The sequence below is a fragment of the Delphinus delphis genome, chromosome 5 (genome assembly GCF_949987515.2).
Source record: "Delphinus delphis chromosome 5, mDelDel1.2, whole genome shotgun sequence".
NCBI lineage: Eukaryota > Metazoa > Chordata > Mammalia > Artiodactyla > Delphinidae > Delphinus > Delphinus delphis.
This window is the reverse complement of record NC_082687.1, coordinates 40,374,304-40,399,264: the sequence shown is the minus strand read 5'-3', so window position 1 is coordinate 40,399,264 and position 24,961 is coordinate 40,374,304. Positions and strand designations below refer to the sequence as shown.

Genomic DNA, 24,961 nt, shown 5'->3' with positions numbered 1-24,961 from the left:
ACATTCGGATTTTATATTTTGTGAAGATCAGTCTATTGAAGAATTACTTGGAGGGGATGTGGGAAGGCAGGGCAGACAGAGTGAATGCAAAGAGACCAACTGGGAGACCATTACAGTGATCCAGGCAAGACCGCAGTAGTATGCACCAGCGTGTGCAAGCAGCCTACGTAACCTACCTTTTTGCCTTGGATTCTTTTTTTGTGAAAGCACAGTTATATTACTTTATTCAAAGGTATGCAAAGATCAGAGATAAAACATATAAAGTGTCTAGCAGAACATCTGAAACATAGTTGTGAGAAACAATAATTGGAGGCTCCCTGTATCCCATGGCCCAACAACTATTATGATCTCTTATTAATTCCTGGAGTTTCCATCTCTTCCACCAAACCCTGGACCTAGTCTCTCCAGGGATGCCCACCTCTACCTTCTGCCTCCTGACCTCACACTGCCCTTCTTGCCTCTCACCCCTATCCCACCTGGTTGTTCCTGTCCAGAGGACTTGACTTCTGCTTCAGTTCTAACTCTAAAGATTTTCCCACTTCTCCACCCGGTCTGTAATTCCGGCCTCTTTCCACAACTAGAGCCCTGTTGTGAAGCCTTACCCCAAGGAGTAGGAGGAACCCTGATGGCCTGTCCTCCTCAGGACGGGGCCCCATAGTCTCCTATGGGCAGGCTTGAAACAACAGCTGCCTATAGGCTAATCTCCTGAGCTGACTCTGCCTGGACTTCTTGCTGCTGTACTTCAATTGTTAAAACAGAAAACAACGGTTGCATTGCCAGGCCCATAAAACCAGACTTTTGTGGCCAAGTCAGTTCCCCCAGGAGTCCTGTACCTGAGAGCACTGGTCTCAGTGCACAGGGAGTGCACTGAAGTCCCAACTCCCTCCTAATTCCACTGCCTTTTGTGGAGTCCTCACTCATGACATACTCATATTTGTCAGATGTATAAACATTTTCCTCCGCCTTTTCATTTGTTAAGCAGGGTCTTTTGAAGAGAATTTTAAAATAATGATGAAGCCTATTAAATTGATTTTTTTCTTTCATGGTTTACGGTTTTTGTTTCCCACGTAAGAACTCTTTGCCTACCCCAAGGTAACAAAAATTTTTTCCTAGATTTTCTTCTAGAAGTTTTATTTTAGCTTTTAGGTCTAGGTCTATGATCCATTTTGAGTTAATTTTTTTGGACAGTGGGAGGTAAGAGTTGGGGTTAATTTGTCTGTGGTTGTTCCATATTGGTATCTACTTGTTTCAGCACCATTTATTGAAAAAAAAATCCTTTCTCCATTTAAATACCTTGGCACCTTTGTTGAAAATGAATTGATCATATATGGGCCTAATTCTGGACTTACTGATCTATTGGTCTATATGTCAATCTTTGCACCAATATCACACTGTTTTTAATTATTGAAGCTTTACAGTAAGTCTTGAAGTCAAGTTCTTTTACAAAACTATTTTTGGCTATTCTATTCCTTTGCATTACCAAATAAATTCTAGTATCAGTGTGAAATTTCTACAAAAAAACCTGTTGAGATTTTGATTGGGATTGCACTGAATTTATAGGCCAATTTGGGAAGAAGTAACATCTGAACAAAAGTGAGTGTCCCAATTCATGAACATGCTATCTCTCTCCATTTATGTAGGCCTTCTTTAATTTCTCTAAGCAGTGTTTCATAGTTTTCAGTGTATAGGTCTGACACATATTAGTTAAATTTACCCCTAAGTATTTCATGTTTTTTTTGAATTTACTGTAAATGGAATTGTTTTTCCAATTATTTGCAGTAAGTATATAAAAATATAATTGAGTTTTGTACATTGACCTTGTATCCTGTGACACCACTAATTACACTCTGGTTTTTTGGACATTCCTTTGGATTTTTCTTGAATTCAATGCCATCAGCAAATAAGACAGTTTTACTCTTCCTTTCTAAACTGTTTGCTTTATTTTTTCTTCCTGTCTTATTGTATTGGGTACAAGTTCTGACATATGTTGATTAGTAGAGTGAGAGCAGATTTCTTTTCCTGATCTTAGGGGAAAAAACATTTAGTTTTTCACCATTAAGTGTGATGTTACCTGTAGTTTCCTTTTTTTTTAAAATAAACAACCTTTATCAGATTGAAGAAGTTCTTTTCTACTCCTAGTATGTTGAGCTTTTATCATGAATGTTGAGTTCTGTCAAATGGATAATTATCAATATACTGATGAACTTTGAATGTTAAACCAACTTTGCATTATTGGAATAAATTCTGATTGATCATGGTATATTGTTCTAATAATGTATTGTTGTATTACTAGTACTTTGATATGGTTTTTTTTTTTTTTTTTTGCAGCACGTGGGCCTCTCACTGCTGTGGCCTCTCCTGCCGTGGAGCACAGGCTCCGGATGCGCAGGCCCAGCGGCCACGGCCCACGGGCCCAGCCACTCCGCGGCATGTGGGATCCTCCCGGACCGAGGCACGAACCCGCGCCCCCTGCATCGGCAGGCGGACTCTCAACCACTGCGCCACTAGGTAAGCCCTGCTATGGGTTTTTATATGTATGTTTACCAGAGACATTGGCTTGTAGTTTTCTCTTCTTGTAATATCTTCGTCTGGTTTTGGTATCAGCATAATGCTGGTCTCATAAGATAAGATGAGCAGTGTTCCATCTTCCTCTACTTTCTGAAAGAATGTGTGTATGACTGATATTATTTCTCCTTTAAATGTTTGTTAGAACTCACCAGTGAAGTCAGTTGGGCCTAGAGTTTTCTTTGTGGGAAAGTTCTAAATTATAAATTCAATTTCTTTAATAAATATAGGACTATTCAGATTTTTTATTTCTTCAGTCAATTTCGGGAATTGTGTCTTTCAAGAATTTTCCCCATTGGACTTCCCTGGTGTTGCAGTGGTTAAGAATCTGCCTGCCAATGCAGGGGACGTGGGTTCAAGCCCTGGTTCTGGGAAGATCCCACATGCTGTAGAGCAACTAAGCCTGTGCACCACAACTACTGAGCCTGTGCTCTAGAGCCCGCAAGCCACAACTACTGAACCCACATGCCACAAATACTGAAGCACGCATGCCTAGAGCCCGTGCTCCACAAGAGAAGCCACAGCAATTAGAAGCCTGAGCACCTCAATGAAGAGTAGCCTCTGCTCGCCGCAACTAGAGAAAGCCCACGCACAGCAACGAAGACCCAACACAGCCAAAATTAAATAAATAAAATAAGTAAATTAAAAAAAAAAAAGAATTTCCCCCATTTCATCCAAGTTGTTGAATTCATTTTTCAGTATTCAAGGATACAGCTATTCAAGGGTAATTCCTTACTACCTTTACTATCTCTGGGATATCCAGTGATGACCTTCCTTTCATTCCTGATATTGGTAATTTATGCGACTCTCTTTTCCTTCTGATCAATTCAATCAATAATCTTACTGATCTTTTCAAAGAACTAGCTTATGGTTTCATTAATATTTTCTCTTGTCTATTTTTTGTCATTGATTTCTGCTTTTATCTGTTATCATTTCCTTCCTTCTACTTACTTTGGGGCTTTTTGTTTTGTTTTGTTTTAGCTTCCTAAGGTGAAACTTAGATCACTGACTTTGGATCTTCCTTGAATTTTAATAAGCATTTAAAGCTATAAATGTCCCCTTAAGCACTTCTTTAGCTGCCTGCCACTAATTCTGATATATGTTTTCATCTTCATTCCATTCAAGATATTTTCTAATTTCCCTTGTGATTTCTACTTTGACCATAAAAGTATGCTGTTTAATTTCCAAATATTTGGGTATTTTCCTGATACCTTTCTATTATTTATTCATTTTTAAATACTTATTTATTTATTTGGCTGCATTGGGTCTCAGTTGCAGTGTGAGGGCTTAGCTGCCCCGAGGCATGTGGGATCTTAGTTTCCCGACCAGGGATCGAACCTGTGTCCCTTGCACTGGAAGGTGGATTCTTAACCACTGGACCACCAGAGAAATCCCTACCTTTCTATTATTGATGTATACTATAATTTTGTTGTCATTAGATACCATTCTTTATATGATTTCAATCCTTTAACTTTACTGATACTTATTTTATGGCCCAGAATATGGCCTATTTTGGTGAGTTTTCAAGTGCACTTAGTGAATGTTCCACATTCACAATGGCATTCTGGAAAGAGTACAGGCCAGCAAGGCAGGAACCTGAATTATAATCTCATCTAAACAGAACACACTGAATGACCTTAAACCAATCACGAATTCTCTGTTACCTTATTCAATATATAAATGTAATAAGACTCAATGATCTTCATGATCTCTTTCCCTTCTTTATTAATTCCTTGGCAACCCTCCAATTGCAGGTCTTTATTACATTATACATGGATTACTACAGTTGCTTTCAAACTAGCCTTGCAATACTTCTGCATACTATTATTCCCATTTTACAGATAAGACAACTGAGTGAGGTTTAAGAGAGCGTTAGTAATTTACACAGGATAACAAGAGACAGAGCTGTGACCCAGACACAGATATGTGTGATATCAGAGCCCCTGCTTGAAACGACCACAGAACACTTTGACTATTACTCCACTGACAAGTGACTGTGTCACAACTCTTGAGTCTACATTTAAGCACTCTCTCCTGTCTTCCCCAATCTACAGCACACACTCTGCCCCAACTTTTTCCACCCAACCTTCTACTCTTTGGTATCTTCAGCCCTACTCTACAGCTATAATATCTATTGACTGTTACCCCACATCATCTTAAAGTTTCTCATCTTTCATTCTATTTTAAGTACCTGGAATGGCTCATTCCTTCCCTCTGCTTATCTAAAACCTCTATCTCCTTCAATACCCAGCATTAATTCCTTTTCTTTCTTGTAGCCTTTCACTCTTGTAAATGGCCAGGGGATACTGCAACGTTACACCATTCATCCGCAAGGTAATCAAAACCTGTCTCATATCTTTTATTTATCAATTAAATTTTGGATTTTCCCTTAAACCATTCAGGTTGATGAAGAGAGACTACATGATAGGTTAAGAACATTGGTTTTATCATTAAAGAAAGCTGAATTCAAACCCTGGCTTTGCCACTTTCGGGCTGAGTGATTTGGGCACAAAGTTAAAATTTACTTAAGGATAACCCTAAAAAAAAGGTTTAGCTCAAGAGATATCCTAAAAAAGAGCGCCAATTTCTAATCTTAGGAAAAAAAGAGTGTTTTCCCATTATGCCCCACCCAACTATTTTTTTTATTTTAATTTTCTGCCTGATAAAGGCTATACTGATCTGACAAATGTTTATGGTCACAGGACTACAATGAACCTTATTCTTAACAGTGGCAGAGATGCAGGATTATCCCACATCAGGACCCATGTCTTTAGAGCTCCTTCTATCCCCCATAGTATACACCAAAGTTTCTTACTTGTAATGGATGCCCAGTTATGATTTGTTGATTTTTCACATTCTTTATAATTCAAAGGATTAAAAATGCACATATAAATCCAGACTCAGATTTATCATGTCACAGACTGTTCTTTTCCACATTAGATTAGAAGTTAACATTTTTTTCATACCTTGTAGTTTTCAAAACTTTTTAACTTCCATTATCTCAGGTAACAGCAATAAGATATAAAAATATTAAAAAATACCTTCAAACCAATCAAAGAGAGAAACAAAGTATGGATTCCCTTGGTGAATTCTTGAACAAGTTGGCTATAACAGTTTTCCAATGGTCTGCTTATTAACTCCAATACCTACAAGAGTTAAAGCATTATTATAAAAAATAAATTTATGTTTTGCATTACTATAAAAAATAAATGGTGTTCCATATAAATTTTATATTTTGCATAGATTGTGTGAAGGCTGGGGGAGATAAAAAACATAAAGACAAAAAAATAAGAATTTAGCAGGTGTTCTCATGAAAATGGAAGAAGATAAATAAGGAAAATACTTTTCATTGTTTGCCTGAAATAGAAAAGTATTTGAACTACTCTTTCTAATTCTTAATCATGGGAGAGAAGGAAACATTAGTTAAAGGAATATTAATAATTAATTTTTAAAAGACAATCTCATAAAAAGGCTAGACCAAAGTCCAAGAAAAGACAACAAAATGACCAACCATCCACCAGATTATTACCTGTTGCTTGTCTTTTTCTTGCAATATAAGAATACTCTCCCCAGTAGAATCTATTCCAGCACGGCCAGCCCTGCCAATCATCTGTTTATATTGATTCTTCTTTAAAAATTCTTTAGCAACATAGGGGGCTCTTAAAATAACTCTATGGAATTGATAAAATTAATTAAAAGTGGTATTCCATCTATAGCAATAGCTTCTATTTTTTAAAGTTTTCATTATATTTATGTGATATTAAATTTAGTAACATATTAACTCAAAATAATAGGCAACTACTGTTTACCAAGAATCTATGATGTCCTAGGCTCTTTATGTACATTATTTATAATCTTACAAAACTCTTGGTGATAACATTCTTTCTTACTTATTTATAAAGGAGTTAACTAAAGCATATATATACGTTAAGTCATTTAGCAAAACTCACAAAATTAGTAATTACCAGAACCATAACTTGAACTTAAGTCTGCTTAGCTGTAAAACATATGGTCAATCCACTAGAGCAATAATCTCAAAATAGTTTTGATTTGATACTCCATAAATGAAAAATCTGACCATGGACCACCAACATATGCATATTCATTTATGAGCTTACAATACTGTCAACATAAAATTGTAGATTTCATCTGATTTTGACCTACAAATATGGTGATTTCAATCCTGTTCACATATACAGAAGTTTGTAGCCAGCTTTCCTATTCAAAGGTGAGAGAAAACCTGTCATTTACCTAAAACAATCAGCCTACCTCTTTATTTATAAATCTCAATGGACAGCCAAGATTACCAAATACATGAAGAAAACCAATGACATAAAAGAAAAACAATGAGAGCATACAGAAAAAATGTCTGACAGAAGCAGATAATATGCAGAACAGAAAAGAACTTTAAAAAATTCTAATTAGTATCCACAGAAAATTCTAAAGGGTACTGTATTCACACTATGAGAGCAGACTCTTATAAAGAAAGGACAATAAAAGAGAGTTCTTAGAAATTAAAAAGAATTAATTAATTTAAACAATTTAATAGAACAACTGAATAATGAATGAAACACAGTTAACGGAATACAATTAAAAACTGATTTTGTTATATAGAAAGTAAAGATGGGCTTCCCTGGTGACGCAGTGGTTGGGAGTCCACCTGCCGATGCAGGGGACGCGGGTTTGTGTCCCGGTCCGGGAGGATCCCACATGCCGCGGTGCGGCTGGGCCCGTGGGCCATGGCCACTGGGCCTGTGCGTCCAGAGCCTGTGCTCTGCAGCGGGAGGGGCCGCAGCGGTGAGAGGCCCGCATACCGCAAAAAAAAAAAAAAGAAAGTAAAGGTGAAGAAATCACATAGCTCATATAGATTGAAAAATGTGTAAGAACAATTAAGAGATGCAAGCTCAATTTAAGAGGTTTCAACTGTCTAACTGAAGTTACAAAAGCAGACAACAGAGAAAACAGAAGAAAAGAAATAATAAAATAACTGAAAAAATTACTCTAAGATGAATAAAGGCATAAAACTTTAGACTGAAAGCATGTACCAAAGGGCTAAGCCCTATGAATAAGAAGTAGCTAAACTGGGAGAGTTAGGATTGCAGAATTAGATTTCTCAGTTTCTTCAGTTTCAAACCTTGGCTTTGAAACTCATTTGTTGGCCGTGAAGTTGGGTAAGTTACTTCATTATTCAGTGCCTCAGTTTTCCCTTCTATAAAATGTGGATAATAAAATACGACCTTTCTCACAGAGCTGTTGTAAGGATCTATTAAGTCAACGCATGTAAAGCTGTTATGACATGAGTGAGGGCATGTAATAACTGTAATTATTATTATACACTATGACAAAATGTTAAGGTTAAAGAGAAAAGTCTAAAAGCTTCTGGAAAGGGAAAAACAGCACGCCTATGCAAAAACAAAAATGACCAACACTAGCGCCTAAAAGACATGGAAGAATACTACAAGGGCCCCAAAGAAAAAAAACTGAACCTAGAATTCTGCTCCTAGCAAGGTGTTCAAGTGTGAGGCTAAAATAAAGACATCTTCAGCTATGCAAAGATTCAAAAATTTTTACTCCCAATGCAGCGTTTAAAAAATAATTACCCAAGGATGGCAAAATAAAAAATGGATCATAGAAGGAAGATGTGAGACACAAGAGGCAGTGGTAGGCACACACACACACACAAAAAGTATAATTTACAGGTAAGTTTAAAGAACTATTGATTATAAGATGAAAGAAAATTTAAAATCTAGAACTAAAATTCCAGGTAAATGCAACAATACATGAGGCAGTGTAGAAAAACACACAAATGCTAAGACTCTTGTTATGTTCAAGCAGAGGATATAGTTATTGATTAATTCTAAAATGACAGAAAAACACAGTTGCGTTTTTTAACAGTTTTACAACTGTTAAAAAATTTAAGAGTAACCATTGAAACAAGAGAAATAGGATACATAACTTCCTTTTTTATTTCAACAATTGTCTGAAAAAATAGAAAACTTAACCAGTGACAGAGTTTGAAAATAAAAGAATAGAAAAAAATATACTTGGCAAAAAATGTAGTCCCAGCATTCAAAATAAAATCACTAAATGAGGAAAACAAGGATGTATTCTATTCATAAAAGGTATAATTCAGCAATAAGATATTTGCAGTAAACCTTTATATACCTAGTTTTGAAATACAAAGCAAGAACTTTTAAAAATGTAAAAAGGAGAAGTTGACAACTCCATCATTACAGTGGGAGACTCTGAAACTGACAAATCAAAGAATCACAAAGAAAAGGGAGGAGCTGATGACTAATAACTGTTATACATTGAGCTATATGAAACTACATACTCAACAGAAAATACATATTTTTTTAAATCTCATGGATGATTTATAAAAACTGACCATTTATTTGAAAAAATGTCACAAATGACAAAGAGTAGAAATCAATTATACTGGTAATAACCAAAAAGATAATCAAGGATCTACTCTTTAAAAAAAGATACTAGACTCAAAAGTCTTTCTGGATGAGTTCTCTAAAGTTTCAAGGAAATCTGTTAAATAAACTCTTTCAGATCATAAAACATGGTCAAAAACTTGCCAACTGTTTCTACACAACCAGGATAATAAACCATAACATCAAAACCAGATAGGGAGAGTAAAAAAGAAAGAAGGAATTCTAACAGCAAGAAATCTGCTAGTGTTATTTTTCATTAAAATATTAAAGTAAATAAACCGAACAATCAACTAAGCAAATGCTGAAAAAAACATTTGATAAATTCTCACCCACTACTGAGAAAGAATAAAACAACAAAAAAAACTGTTGGCAAGCTAGGAACTGGAAAGTTTTGAGACCGGCCAACAATGACTTATATCTTACCTTCGAGCTGGTAGGTTAACACCTGCTGCTAGGGTGGATGTGCAGGTAAAAAGGCAGAGAACTCCTGCGGAGTAGGCCTCTTCCAAGAGCTTCCTTTCATCACTCGTTAAACCACCATGGTGATAAGCAACTCCAAATGGGATGGTGTGCTTTAAAACAGGACACAGGTTGCCATTGCTGATATTCTTCAAGTTCTTAATCACCTCATGTTTTTCTTTCTCTTTGTGTTTCAGATATTCCCTGGGAAAAAGACGTTAGACGTGAACCCTTGATCTTATAGTGACAAAGTACCTAAAATTTTAATTTCAGTAGGTGCATGTAAACATTCTTTTTTTAAAAGAACTTATTACTTTTATTGATATAAATACATAGAATGTTCTTAGAATTTTGATTTTATTTCATTAGCTATTAGGCAATTTCTCTGAACCTTTTTGTGGATCACAGAGCCCTGTGAAAATCTGCTTAAAACTAAGGAAAAAAATATTCACATAAACACAACACTTTGCATATAATTTCAAGGATTCATGGACTTCCTGAAGTTCAATCCTGTACCTCCTATGAATACATGAACTCCAGGTGTAGACCCCTGCTCTAGATGTTACAATTATTTTTTCACAAGAACATATATCTTTAGTGAAGATGATTTGTTTTAAGTCATAAATTTTCTTCTCTGAAGATGAAAACATATATTATTAAATCATATGAATTATATGTAAAACTGTCTAAACTCTAGCATTTTAGAAGCCTCAGTAATATCCTACAATGTCTTCTTACCTAGAAGCACCTATTATTTTAAATTCCCTTCTAGAAAAGAAAAAAAGGAAAGAAAGACTAAGTACAACTAACTACTAACTGACTACAAAGCAACAACTTCTGAATACCAGTAGCAAACAAATATAGTCCAAGATATAAATATAATACACACAGCCCTATGTTGTTTTAGCATGCTTCATGGAAAGCATAGAGAGCTCTGGCTGGTGCTAACTGCACAAGGACAGTCATTTCACACGAAGTTGAGAAATGGGAGGCCAGGAGACAGTGAAGAATTGGGAAGAAAGTGGTCAAGATTCATCAGTGCAAGAACTAGAAGTGGCCGCTGAGTAGGGAGCAGCAGACTTTATGTTACTACTTTCCGGCCAGTGTTTGAGGTCCTGAAAGGGACAAATCCTTCTCAAGGAATTAAGACTGATGGATAATCACCTTATAATTTTAGAGAAGGGAGACATTATTTGTAACTGACCAGATAAGACATAATTATATGGAGAAGGGTTTTGTGGGAGAAGTTGAGATGTGAGCTGGGCCTTGAAGACCAGGTGTTAGAGAGGCAGCAATGAGGGGGCAGGAAAGTGCAGTGTTGGCAGAGGGTAAAGCAGGATTGTAGGCATGGAAATGGCAAGTTCAAGAATAAACAAAGAAGACAAGTAGTTCAGTCTGGATGAAGTGCAGGGTGGATAAAGAAAGGAAGAAATAAGGATGGAAAAGTAAGTTGAGTCATTATCTTAGCATGAATTCTAGGCTAAGAAGCACTGTGGTATCATTTTCAGGGACATTTTTAGGGAAAGTGATATGACCAGAGCTCTGGCAGTTGTCAGCAAATAGTGTTTAAAAGACATCCTTAACTTAGAAGTCAAAGGTGGTAATAGCTATAAAAAAGATAATTTTCCTTGAGATTGAGACAATCACTTGGGAAAAAATCTGCTTCAGTCTTTGCACTTAGACATACAAGCATATTCTAGGTGATTTTACTATACCTGCTTCACATGAAATGTCTGATTAGGAGGCAAATCATTAAGACATAGGCTGATATTCCAGGACTCTCATGAAATTACGTTCTAAGGACAATACTGAGATCAGAAACCATTTAGCCCCAGATTTTACTTCATCTACATGTAAACTATAGAATAATATGAAAAAGTATGCTCTAAACATGACATTTTAGCCAACAGCCACCAAAAAAGGGGGCTAAGCTATACTCAGAACATTCACCTTATGAAAGCAGCAAGTAATATGGAAAATGTATTTTAGAGTAAGTTTTCCTTCAGAAAGAGTTTAAGAAAGTATCAAGTGTCCATAATAATTCATTAACTAAGGGTTCTGGAGAACCAAATTTTTAAGTAATTCAATATTAAACATCAACATTTATGACCCAAATAAACTGTTATCACCAAAAAGCAAAATAAGTCAAGGATATAACTTGACTAATAATAAACCTCACATCTCCCAGTCAAAAGTTTGTCTCTAAATTTCCCCATCACTTAGTGCTACACTACCTTATTCTAAGAAAACAACTGATTTACTGAGAATATCTCAATGATAATTTAATTTCCTTAGGTTTTTATAGTCTACATCACCACTGTAAAGGCAGACTCTGTTACTGAAATCGGAAACTCCTGAGCTTTATCCCGAACATCTGCATCTCTGTACTAGTCAATGAATTTAACTCTATATTAGATCAATCCATGATGACAGCAGGATTGGGAGGGGAGGCGGAGGATGGCTAGATTAGAATCCATAGTACTGGTCTGTGAACAGTGAGATAGCACTGGCTCAGGGGCCAAAAAGAAGTCTGAAAAATATGATAAAAGTACACATGGGACAAAAAGGTACAGAAAAAACTAAACTGTTCATACTTAAGTTCATTTTATACTTATCTCTATGACATAACAGAACCAACATTAACATTTTATAGTATAAAATTACAAACTAATACATTTCTTAATTATTTAGGAAATTCAATTCAAATGTCCACACAACCTAAGTGTGAAGTTTACTAAGAAAACAAAGGCAACAGTACTTAATTAAAAAGAAAGTTAAGCTGAAGATATGATTCATCCACACAGTGATTAGTGATCAGTCCTCTGATCATGTAGGCCAGCAGCTGACCTTGGCTGCATGCTGGACTCTGCCTAGGAGCTTTACAAAATAATGGTGCCTGGGTCCCACTCCCATATATTCTGATTTGTCTTGGATGTAGCTTGGGCACTGAAATTTTAAAAAGGCTCCAAGATGATTCACTGTGCAGCCAAGCCATTATATTAGTCAGCGTTCTCTTACAGGTAGAATTATTCTCTGGCCATTTCACATATGTGAATTTCACAGTTCAACTTTCTTCAAGGTCAGGGCCTTTAGAATCTATTATAACAACTTAGTACAATGTTCTGCAAGAAGTAATTAGTGCTTGCTGAATAAACAGAACATACAGCATGTAAATCATAATAAAAATGAAACAATATTTTTTAAAAGAGTAACATACTTGCTTAAAATTTTGCATATCATTTCTGCTACATTTTCACAGTTCTTCTTAGTGGGACAAAAAACTAAGCAGGAATAATTGGGAATAACTTCTGTCACCAATGCTACCAAGTGATCAGGATCCATCTTTTTCAGAGTATCAGAATACTGCACAACAAGATTTAGGAACAAAGTAGTTAGCAACCATGAAAGCCTTTCATTTTACCAGTGTAAAAGGTAAGTAAAAAGGTAAGCTTTGAAAGGTAAGTAAACCAACCATAATTTTGAACTTCTCATTTAAAATATGATCATTTAAAAGAAAAGATACAACCTATATTAAACAGCAAAATGTTAAGTCCCACTTTTCTCTTGGGTTATTAGGGTTTCATTAGGTGTATTTAGTTTTAAATAAAGGAAGTGAAAATAGTTAATGTTATTAATAACCCCACTGCACACCCGTCTCCACTGAAGCAGAAAAAGTCCACAGAGAGAAACACAGATTGATCCTAATAATAGTCAAAGAACTGCATAAATAAGCTAAACCTCCTGCTTTACTAACAGTTTTCAAAAACATAGATTCAATCATACTACAGGACATATTTTCAGAAATAAAAAATATATTTATCAAGCAGATGCAAAGAACTCAAAGAACATGAAGAAAAATGTAAAGTTATTTAAAATCTCCTCACTTCCTTCGACTTTACTGAAAACTAATTAAGATACAAATTTAGAATAACATACCTTTATAGAATTCTAAAACTGTTGTAAAATCCCTTTCTTCCTTTCAATGTCCTTCACATAAATCACAGAACATTAACATAGTATACATTAACATTTTCATACACCAGTATCTGAGCTATACAGCCCACAAATATTTCTTCTTGTTTTGCTGTTGTTGCTGAATGAATAAACATTTATGGGAGAGGTCTCCAAACGTTCTTGGTTCCTGGAGCCCCAAGGTCAAAAGAAATAACTAACAGTTCTGATTCTTAGGTAGTTAGGTCCAAACAACTTAATAAGTATGTATTTCCTCACAAATTAGTAGCCATCTAAATAAATAATACACATCAACTGAATAAAATTTTTTTTATTTCATTCTTAAATAACCATCAGAGCCCACTAACAGGATGTGCACACAACTGGGCCCTGCAGTCTTTCAAATCTTAGAAATCCTCATTTCCTGTCCCACATTGATTTTCACATGGTATTTGCTTACAGTAAGTGCAAAAACAACCCCCAACTTCACAAAGATACAATATCGTAGAAAGTAATGTAGTGTGATCTAATGTTGACATAGGAAACTGCCTATCTTGAACCAGTAGTTTGTGTGGTGTCCAAGAGTTGTCAAGCATCAGCTGTTTCTCTGAAACAACTAAACTACCCCATGGTACCCATGCAACTCTTTTGTGGTGCCCCAGGGAAGCCGGGCACAAAGTCTGGGAACCTCACCTTTAGGGATTATCAAGGTTACCTTATAGTTAAGGAGACGTGAAAAAGTCATGCCATTCTCAGCTTTGCTGTCAACCTCATATATTGTGTCCTTTATTTTCAGATATTCTTTTAATTCAACCTCGAATTAAAAGGACATTTGCAATTAATATCACATGTAAATTCCTTTTTCCAGAGTATCAAAGTTTGTAAAATATGTTGTAAAAAGGAAAGATATACAAAAATTTTAGCTTTTCTAAGGTATGTAGAATGCTTCAACTTAAAAGTTACTTCTTTCCCATTTAAGTTTATTTTTCCCTTTAAATCAAAACAGGGATTAATATCCTTGAAGAAATACTTATGAATTGAATAGCCACATACCTAAAAGAAAATCAGATACTTGTATGTGTCACAAGAGGAAGTATAAATGAGTCAAGTGTTCAGACTCTATCTTTTATTAAGGAGTTATTTATGGTATTCCTCAAGATTTATAGCTTCATTAGTCATCAGTTTTAATCTAAAACTGACCAAATTATTAATTTAACTATTTGTAGACAAAAAAAGCTTGTAAATACAGCTCATTGAATTTTTAAAAGAACAGCATCTAATTTGACAATTAAGGTCAGAAAATGTCTCTTGAAAATTCTCATATTTGGTGCAAATGTAAAAACACTAAATTTCAAATTAAAATTTGGTGATTCTAAAAAAATTATTTTCTGAAAACCTATTTAGACACAGAAACTTCAAACAGAGTATATGTACATTATAAGTTACTTTCGAATAACTATGAACTACATTTATTTACTTTCTTTCTTTTAGGAATACTATTATTGGGGAGTTTAAATTTAAATCCATGTGAAGTCTTAACTTATTTTAAAAAAGCATTAAAACTACCAAAGCATAAATATTTGAAAATATTTTAACTTTTAAGATAATTTTTTTTATGTGCCAATAACTTGAAACATGAGTCACTAAATTCTCACTGAATGAAAAAATTTACCTTACAGAATATAAAGTAGAAAAGCAGAATGGGTCTGAAAAATTCCATTCAATAAATATTCATTGAAGGCCCATGGGTCACGTACTGTTCCAGGTGTTCCCCATACAGTACTGACCCAAGCCAAGATCCCTGACCTCTACACACAAACTTGCTACCGTTTAGCCATGGTGAGTGGCATTATGTTCCTTCACTACTCTTAGAATTTTTATACAGTACATTTGCTACTTTTCTTTCTAAATAGAAGATGATACATAACAAACCAAACCTTAGGTACATACTGGTCTAAACTGACTCGTGTAATATTCTGCTTGCAGGAACTCTTGTAGGTCTTCAACATTGTTTAATGTTGCACTCATACCGATAATTTGAGTTGTTTCTAAAAAAAAAAAACCCAAAGTATTGATGAAAATGTGTTACTTAGTATATCATAACAATAATTTTAGCAACCTTTCAGTGTTCTTATTCTTCCTGAGTGATTTGAGAAAGAGGGGACAGGTAAGAAAAATATCAACACAGTTGACCCTTGAACAACACGAGGGTTAGGGGTACCAGCCTGCTTCGCAGTCGAAAATCCATGTAAAACTTATAGTCGGTCCTCCATATCCTCAGTTCTGCATCCCTGGATTCAACCAACCACAGATCATGTGGTACTGTAGTACTTACTATTGAAAAAAATCCACATATAAGTGGACCCATGCAGTTCAAACCTGTGTTGTTCAACGGTCAACTGTATAATACCAGAGTATTAATCTGGCAGATGATATTACTCAGAAGAGAGGTATAAGCTGGTAACACAGATTGGGAGCCATCAAACACAAGGAGCCCTTGAAGTCATGAGTATGGATGAGAATTAGCAGAAATTGTATGAAGTAAGAAACAAGAGAAGAGTCTAAGATGAATCTGTGGTAACACCAATGTACATGATGAATACGCTTAGAAAGCAGTGTCACAAAGGAGAACAAAAGGAGAAACTAAAGAGATTCCTTTCATTCAAATATCTATTAAGTGTAAGGCACTGGTGACAAAAGGACAAATAAGTATACAGCAGTAGCAAACACATGTCCATTATGTGCAGGTACTATGCTAGATGCTGTACAAAGACTGACTCGTGCTATCTTCACAGCAATTCAGTGAGGAAGGTTCTATTACTATCATCCATTTTTGATGCATAAGGAAAAAGAGGCACAGTTCCTATAACTTGCCCAAGGTCACAGACAAAGTTAAAAGTGAGCCAGGATTTGAATCCAGCTCCAGAGTCTGCCCTTAGCCATTATGCTATGCTATCTCTCAATGCTAACACATGATCAGTCTTACAGACAGACAGTAGGGAAACCAAGACAGAATGATGTTTAAGCATCCAAAGGAAAAATGAATGATAAATAATCAAATGCTGAAGAGAAATTAAGACAAGGACAGTCAGTGTACACTGGATTTGACAAGTAGATGATCATTTTCCCCTCTTCCTCTGCTTTATATTTTTCCATAGAATTTGTCACCATCTGACACACTGTATGTTTTCTTGTTTATCTGCTTATTATCTGTTCACTTTCACTAAAATATAGGTTTGATAAAGGCAGGGCCTGATGCACAGGGGGTACTAAATAAATTTTTTTTAATAAATGATTATAAAGTGCTACAACCTGCCTAAATACCACTGTTATCAAAATTTTAAAAATAATTCTTAAGATCTGATCTTTATGATTAATAATTTTCCGTATATAAACTATTAACAATATACAACAACTAATAAGCTATTGCAATAGTATATCAAAAAATAATAGAGAAGATATTTAGAATATTTCATATACATTTAAAGACTATCTGATGTTGTAAAATAGCTCCTTAAAGTGACTATTTATATACAATGTTTTCTTGGTATGATGATCATACTGATGGTGGCAACAACAGCAAACCCTTATTGTGCTACGTGCTAGGCATGGCTGAATGCGTCCGTTACATGTGTTAACTCATATAATCCTCACAATAATCCCATCTGGTTGGTACCATTATTATCCCCATTTTACAGATGAAGAAAGAACGGTTGAGTCACATGCCTAAGCACACATAGCTAGTAAGTGGAGGATACTGATAGGGGACATCCTCAAATGTTAACTTCATTTATCTTCACAATTCTACTCACTCATCCATTCTTCCAACAAAAATTTATAAGCTTACTTTAGACATAAAAAACTAAGGCAGAAAGCTTAAGTACCTTACTCTAGGTTACATAATCTAGCTAGTGACAGAATTAAGTCTTTTATAGGTCTCTTGATTATAAATCAATTAGTGACCACATTTGAAAGAATACTTACTGCTAGTGTAGAGGATTTTTGCTAGAGTCATTTCCAGTATAGCCCCACGGCTTCCTTCACCAATCATGTGCAACTTCGAGATTTAAAAAAAAAAAGGGAGAAAAGTAAATCTGCATAAAATACCTAAATAAAACAAGCATACATTGGATGAAATGAAGAAGCCATCTTTGCTTTATAACTCAAACATTTTCGTTATGGCAACTAGAGTACATATACATTATTTCACTGGTATTTTAAGTTAATGAGGTTGTCCCGAGTACAACATTCTGGCATCTGGAATTCATAAATACTATTATAAAACTGAACATATATACATATATTCACTCTTCAAGAAACACTTGACACAAAACTGAATTTAAGACTACCATGCATGGGGGCTTCCCCGGTGGCGCAGTGGTTAAGAATCCGCCTGCCAATGCAGGGGACACAGGTTCGAGCCCTGGTCCAGGAAGATCCCACATGCCGCGGAGCAACCATGCCTGTGCACCACAACTACTGAGCCTGTGCTCTAGAGCCCACGAGCCACAACTACTGAGCCCATGAGCCACAACTACTGAGTCCACGAGCCACAACTACTGAGCCCGTGAGCCACAACTACTGAGTCCACGAGCCACAACTACTGAGCCCACATGCCACAACTACTGAAACCCATGCACCTAGAGCCCGTGCTCCACAACAAGCGAAACCACAGCAATGAGAAGCCCGTGCACCACAATGAAGAGTAGCCCCTACTCGCCGCAAATAGAGAAAGTCCGCGCGCAGCAACGAAGACCCAATGCAGCCAAAAATAAATAAAACAGATACAACATTAAAGAAATAAAAAATGTTTTAAAAAGAAGATTACCATGCATGAAATGTCTTTATCTGTGTTATCTATATATTAAAATAAATTACTTATTTTCATAAAGGTATTAAGCAGATCCACATAATAAATGTTAGTATAATAAAAATGTTGATAAATTAATAAATGGAGTAACCAACCTCATCTACAACAACCAGACCCAGACTGTTAATCCTTTCGGTTTCAATCAAAGAGTTCACCAGACTATGTCCTTTTTCAATAGTGGCAATATATAGTGATTTCTTTTCCCTTCTTTTAATTGGAGGAAATTTTCCTTTGCTTCCAGCATATTCTTCAACAAAGAAACCCAGTTCTACACCAAAACTTGACAAACCTGAAATCTAGAATATTAGTTAAAATAAACAAAAAATATCAGATAAGAACCCTAATTGTTAAGTGTTCACAGGGATTTAAAAAATCTAAAATAGTGTTTAATACTGACAATGGGAACAAGGTCACAGATAATACATACCTACATATATATAAGAAATGTCATAATTACTGTATTAATCTTTGCAAATAAATGCCACTTTTAAACTAGATAATATAAATATAAATTTTAAGTGTCTCCTCTGATGTTAAAAAAATCAGAATAACTCATTTATTTTGATAAAATAATTGGTTAGTTTCTGCTTGAAAAAGCAGGCTAAATATCAATACAACATGTAAAATGGAGTTTAATCCACAGGTTTAGAAAAAAATAAAACCCCTTCTGAAACAGAAGAGATTTTCGATTAAGTACTCCACACTGTATTTGCACATCCTAAAAATAATAATTCTCCATCATTAATAGAGATACCTTTTCTCAGTCAATAAAAAGTTGTTACATTTATGCTAGTTTTTATATCTGAATGTCGAAATTACATTAGCAAATACCACTTGTTAAAAAAAAAATCACACCTTTTCTTGAACAATTGCCACATATGGTAGGATCATTAAAACATCTTTTCGCCGGCAAAGCAGTTCTTGCAGCATTAAAATCTCAGCCACGAGGGTTTTTCCACCACTTGTTGGCAAGGAATATATTAAATTCTTTCTTTCTTGCACAGAATTCAATGTTAAGCAAGCATGTTGCCATTCTGTGGAATTGAAAAAAAAAAGCCTTATTTTCCCCTTCTACAATCTCAAAAGTTTTCTAAGAAGATAGAATCAAATCTTACCCTGTGTAGCATCTTCTCATAGTGATAAATGTAACTATATATCAATGTTAATTGTCAAAATCCCCAACGCATGGTGTGCATTCTAGTTCAGGCCTGGTCAGTGAGGTGGGCAACTAGCCCACCTATTTGCCCACTGCAGGCTGAGGTCTAAGATTCCACAGGGCAGACAGCACCTGCTGGACAAGAGATGTCACCTGGGACATGGAGGGGCTAACGGGCACTTCAAGGATCTGTGTGAATTCTAAGGCCTTCCTCTTATGTTCTGCAAGGATACTGTGTGAGCTTCCCTTGCTCATTCACCCAAATACCATCTTAGAGAGAAACAGGGCGAGGAGGAATAAAATTTATGAGGTTTTACACAAAGTAAGAAAGACTATTCAACCAGCTCTCACAGGGAGCTGAAGTTTGAATGGCCTGAATACCACCTTAAACTGATTGATGAGACTGTTTAAACCATAAAAGACTAGGATCATTAACTAGGACATCCAGGATTTCTACAACTTAGCAAGGTGGAATGTATGAAAAGGATCACATCAGATCCGAAACAATGTGAAAACTAGTATAACTACTCTGTAGGAAAATCTGACAATGTGGATCATCAAAAGTCTTCAAACTATGCATCATTTTTATCCCTAGAAAAATGGGCAAAAGATATGACAAGACATTCACACCAGGGAGAAATGCAAATAGCTAATAAATACACGAAAAGATGCTCTATTGTTACCTATTAGGTTGGCAAAATAAAAAATGTTAAACAGCTACCAAAAAAAAAGCCCCCACACATAAAATCCAGAGTTTACTAGACTGGACATGAACAGGCATTTCTGTGTGTGGCTGACGAAAGCATAAACTGCTACAATTTTTTGGAAAGCAATCTAGCAGCATCAAAAATAAAACTGCACACTGCCTTTGATCTAGCAGTATTGCTTGTAGAACCCTACACCTACAGAAATAAAAGCAAGGGTATATGTGCAAGATGTTCACCATAGCATTGTTTATATATAACAAAGAGCCATCAAGGGGTAAAGACTGAATTATTGCACAATCATATGATGTAATTCTTTGCAGCCTGAAATATTTGCAGATGACTATGTATTTTTACTTTAAAAGTATCTCAATATTTTACAGGCCAAGAAAATACAGCCATTATATTGTAATAACTTTATTTACTTATTTTTTTATCTTTTGGTTGTGCTGTGCTGCATGTGGGATCTTAGTTCCCTGACCAGGGATCGAACCTGTGCCCCCTACAGTGGAAGCATGGAGTCTTAACTACTGGACTGCCAGGGAAGTCCCCTGTAATAACTTTAAATGGAGTATAATCTATAAAAATACTGAATCACTATGTTGTACACCTGAAACTAATATTGTAAATCAACTATGCTTAAATAAAAAAATTTCAAAAATATTTAAATAAATTGAATGTTTAATACTTAAATATTAAAAAATACTTCAGACTAGTATCACCCACTAGTTATCAAACTGCAGATGTTTGTGTGAAAACACAACTTGACCATATCCACATTTTATCCAACTCAGACTTTTAAAGTATAAAATGACCAAAATAATGAATATTTAGGAATAACATCTTCACACACTAAAAAAAAAAAAAAAAAATTACATTAACTTAGTTCCCAACATTTCTATAAAACAAATTAAGCATAATTCTACACTTAAGAGGCAAAAATAAGTTTAAGGTTGAAGTTCTCTAGCTCAGTAGCTCTCAAACGTCCCACACATCAGAATAACCTGGAGGACTTACTAAAGCAGATTGTTAGGTCCCACCCCAAGGTTCTGATTCAGGAGGGCTAGGGTGGAGCCTGGGAATGTGCATTTCAACAAATTTCCAGGTGATGCTGCAGTAGGAACTGCACTTTGAGAAGCATTGTTTTAGCTCAATGAAAAGTAGCACATATATTTATGCTTTAACTTGGTCATCCTTAAGCCAGATTTACAAATAAAAAGAGATTTTAAAAAGTTATTTACTGGGACTTCCCTGGTGGTCCAGTGGTTAAGAATCCGCCTTCCAATGCAGGGGACGCGGGTTCGATCCCCGGTCCGGAACTAAGATTCCACATGCCACAGGGCAAACTAGGCCAGCGTGCTGCAACTAGAGAGAAGCCCACATGCCACAACGAAAGATCCCGCATGCTGCCAACGAAGATCCTGAGTGCCGCAGATTAAGGCCCAACGCAGCCAAAAAAAAATAGTTATTTACTGAAGTTCTTACTTAGAAGCAATCAATATAACTACTGACAGTCATTACCAACGTCTAACTTGGCATGTCCTTGACACAGAACTGGAAAAACAACTATTATTATTATCCCTTTTTAACAGAGCAGGAACTAAGGCTCAGAGTGCAAAACCTGTGTTTAAGTGACATGGCCAGAATTCATAACTAGGCTGACAAACCCCAGCAGTTGAGAACCTACCAGAGTGTACCAGGCACAGTGCCAGTTACATAAGAAAAAGATGAGTTAGATAGAGCCCTGTCCTCAGGGTACTCATTCTGGCAGGAGATGCAGATTAGACAAAAAACAAGGTGCTAGGAGAAAAGCAGAGGGAAAAAAGTTAACATCTACTTCAAGGGCAATATACACCTGTAGCTCTTAAACTGCAAACCTTGCAATTTAGAATTTGTTAGACTCTTGTAGAGCCTTATATTAGACTTTGTTTCCTGTAGTCCTATTTCTCCAACCTGATTGTCTTCTCCCGAGATGCGAACTCATGTTTTCATGTGGTTCATAAGATACTAACTTAGGAGTTTCAGAAATAATTTTGAAGTAATTGGATGATAGGCTGCTCTTCAGGGATGGAAGCAAGTGTCCTTTCTGTCTAAAATGACACATATTTGAAATATATGCAAGGACCCAGGATTTTTGAAAAACGTTACAAGACAAATGAATTATTATCACTATTTCTTTGCACTTAAATCCTAACGTTAGTTGTCCTTAAAAATGTTTAGTTTTCATCAAACTAAACAGTTCAGTCAGTTTTACAAATACTGACTTCTTTCACTCAAGACATATTAGTAGTCAATGGAATTTCAGCAACTAAGTTTTGGTAGTAAAGTAAGAGCCAGCTAAGGAAGCATTAGCTAAGAAAACTGAGCAGCAGCTAGACAACCAGAGGAAAAAAACCAAGAGTGGAATGCCAAGAAGTCAATAAATGGGTGTTTCAAGAAGAGTTTGGTCAATTTTGTCAGGTAAGCAACTGTCAAAGAAGGTAAGAACTAAAAGTATCACTGAGTTGCAACACCCTAGTCATTATATCTTAAGTGACAGCACAGAACCCAGAGTTGGAGTGGACTGGGAATTATCTGAAGTGAGGAAAGGGAGGCAGCAAGGATAACACGTTGGAGAAGTGTGACCACGAAGGGAAGGAAAGAAGTTCAATAGTAGCAGGATAGGAATGGAAGGCTCAGAGAGGACTGATGTTTTGATTTGTTTTAAGGGGAGAAATATGACGATGGAAGCATCGGTTTTCTTTTGATTTGCATCAATATTACAGTGATGATGGTAAATTTTTTTCATTCCAGCAAAAAGCATTACCATATAATTTTTCAATTCCCTTGAACTGAACATAAAGGTCTCTCACTTTGCTGGGTAATGAATAAAAAGGACCAAGGTCATCTAATGATGACTCAATTGTTTTCTTAGCAACATTAATTTCTTCAGATAGAAGAGTCTCTTTGAGCTGTTTAGTCCTAGAAAATACTGGTGTTTGAGCCTTGGCATTTCCAGTCATGGTATTTTTTAGATGATCTTTAAGACTTTTTCTCCTATTCGCATCTGAACTAGTTCTGACTTTGGAAGAGGATTCATCAGTTTGCTGTGGTTGCTCTACGTTATTAATGGGCAATTCCTCGTTCACAGTCTTGTGAGAGGATGAGTTCCAATCCCTCTCTTCAGTAGATGGATCACCCAAATCATTTGAAGAGTTATATAAATTTTCAAAGAATAAAACCTGTGAAGAAGGTATATCATACAAAACATCAGCTTCAGGATCAATAGGGACATCTTCATGCCCACTCTGGTTCTTCGTGTGCTCATCTATTTTTAATTCAGTACAGTCGCCTACAGTAGTAATGCTGAGTGTGTTGTGTTTAATGCTTTCTGAACAAAGATCTTCAGTGGCATGGTCTGTAGCATGTTTCCTATGTTCAGGAAGTTGCAAATATTTTTGTTCCAGGTCATCAACTTGAGCTAAAAAAGAGTTTTCAGCAAAGCTATCATAGTCACCAAACATGTCCTCTTCACTGTCAATATTCTGGAAAGAAGACAAAAAGATTTATGGTCAATTCTAGCTTCATTAAGAATAAAAGTTCCAGCTGAGGGCTCTATCAAGCATATAATTATATGGTCACTTATGGATCACAGACCTAAATGTAAATCAGCCTATAAAATAGATACTATCATCCCATTTTACAGATCAAGAAATGGAGGCCCAGAGAGGTTAAGTGACTGGCATAAACTGTCCTCCTAGTGATGCTGGGATCCTAATTCTTAAGCTAGTGCTAAATCCTTTAAAATGGCAGCAAGACCGATAACCATCTACTGGAAGCGGAGAAGTTTCTGATAACCGCAGTGCTGTTTCACCTCCGATACTCCATTCTGCAGAGACTGGCCTGTAATAAAATCATGCTTGTACCACTGGACACTCCAAGGAGATTGTTCTTAGAAATCTGGAATTGAAAGGGAGTGTCTGACTTGGTATGGTCTATAAACAGAAGAGATGGAATTTGGAGGTAGCAATATAGGGGAGTGATTAAGAACCCAAGATTTGGAGTAGCAAATGTAGTTTCTTAACTTCTCAGGGCCAGATTTCTGTTGTAAAATCTAGATAACGTAAATAGTTTAACAAAGTACCCAGCACATAATAGGTCTGCAATAAATGGTAGATTTTTAGTACAAGGAGCAGCAGAAACTTGGAAGTCTAGGTTTGCGTCTGGTCATGCCACTTACTTGCTGCATGTACAACTTCTGTCTCGGGGTTTCATATCTATATAATAATGGGGCTAACAGTGCAACACCTCACAGGTGAGGATTAACAGCGATAACAAAGACGAGGTAAGCCCACGAAGGCTAGTAGATAATTGGTCAATTGTTTGCACCTGGGAAGGGAACTGCCAAACTTCTTGGCGTTCCAACCACGCCTTCTTCAGCTGGTCTCCCGCGCCTCTTTCAGTGAGCATGCGCAGTGGGAGACCTGGCTTTGTATCATCAACCCACAGGCAGGAAATGGAACGTGGAACTCAGGGGAATTTGAGAGGTGACGGGGCTGTACCTCGACCGGCTGCACGTCCATGGTTTTTCGCCGCCGGCTCCCAGCCACCGTCTCCTCGTCCTCGTCCTCCTTCTCCTCATCGCCGGGCTTAAGCTCGGCCGCGGTGAGGGCGGCAAAAACGCTCTCCAAGCTACGACGGTTCCTTTTGCGGACCGACACCCGCCGGCGGATGCGGGAACAACCTTCATCCATGGCAGGGGCTGGGGGCCCTGCCCGGATGTCGTTCTGCGTGACCCAGCTGCCAAACCCCAGTGAAGGGGTGCGCGCAGCAACAG

General features: G+C 36.4%; 1 protein-coding gene across 5 annotated transcripts in view; it reads right to left on the bottom strand.

The window, feature by feature from the left end:
* HELQ (helicase, POLQ like) overlaps nt 1–24,880 on the bottom strand; it is a 40,443-nt gene extending 15,563 nt beyond the window's left edge. For 3 of the 5 annotated variants that reach the window (XM_060012238.1, XM_060012239.1, XM_060012240.1), the window contains exons 1-11: nt 24,687–24,880; nt 22,952–23,669; nt 19,141–19,319; nt 18,381–18,581; nt 17,400–17,472; nt 15,366–15,463; nt 14,131–14,229; nt 12,682–12,827; nt 9,429–9,668; nt 6,095–6,236; nt 5,607–5,711 (exon numbers count right to left, since the gene is read on the bottom strand). In XM_060012238.1, the coding sequence (XP_059868221.1) occupies nt 5,607–5,711; nt 6,095–6,236; nt 9,429–9,668; nt 12,682–12,827; nt 14,131–14,229; nt 15,366–15,463; nt 17,400–17,472; nt 18,381–18,581; nt 19,141–19,319; nt 22,952–23,669; nt 24,687–24,878 (2,193 nt within the window). In that variant the 5' untranslated portion in view covers nt 24,879–24,880. Of the gene's footprint in view, nt 1–5,606; nt 5,712–6,094; nt 6,237–9,428; nt 9,669–12,681; nt 12,828–14,130; nt 14,230–15,352; nt 15,464–17,399; nt 17,473–18,380; nt 18,582–19,140; nt 19,320–21,832; nt 22,896–22,951; nt 23,670–24,686 lie in introns of those variants that run through there. The other 2 variants (XM_060012241.2, XM_060012242.1) reach the window with 2 other exon arrangements.
* Between the last annotated feature and the right edge of the window lie 81 nt (nt 24,881–24,961).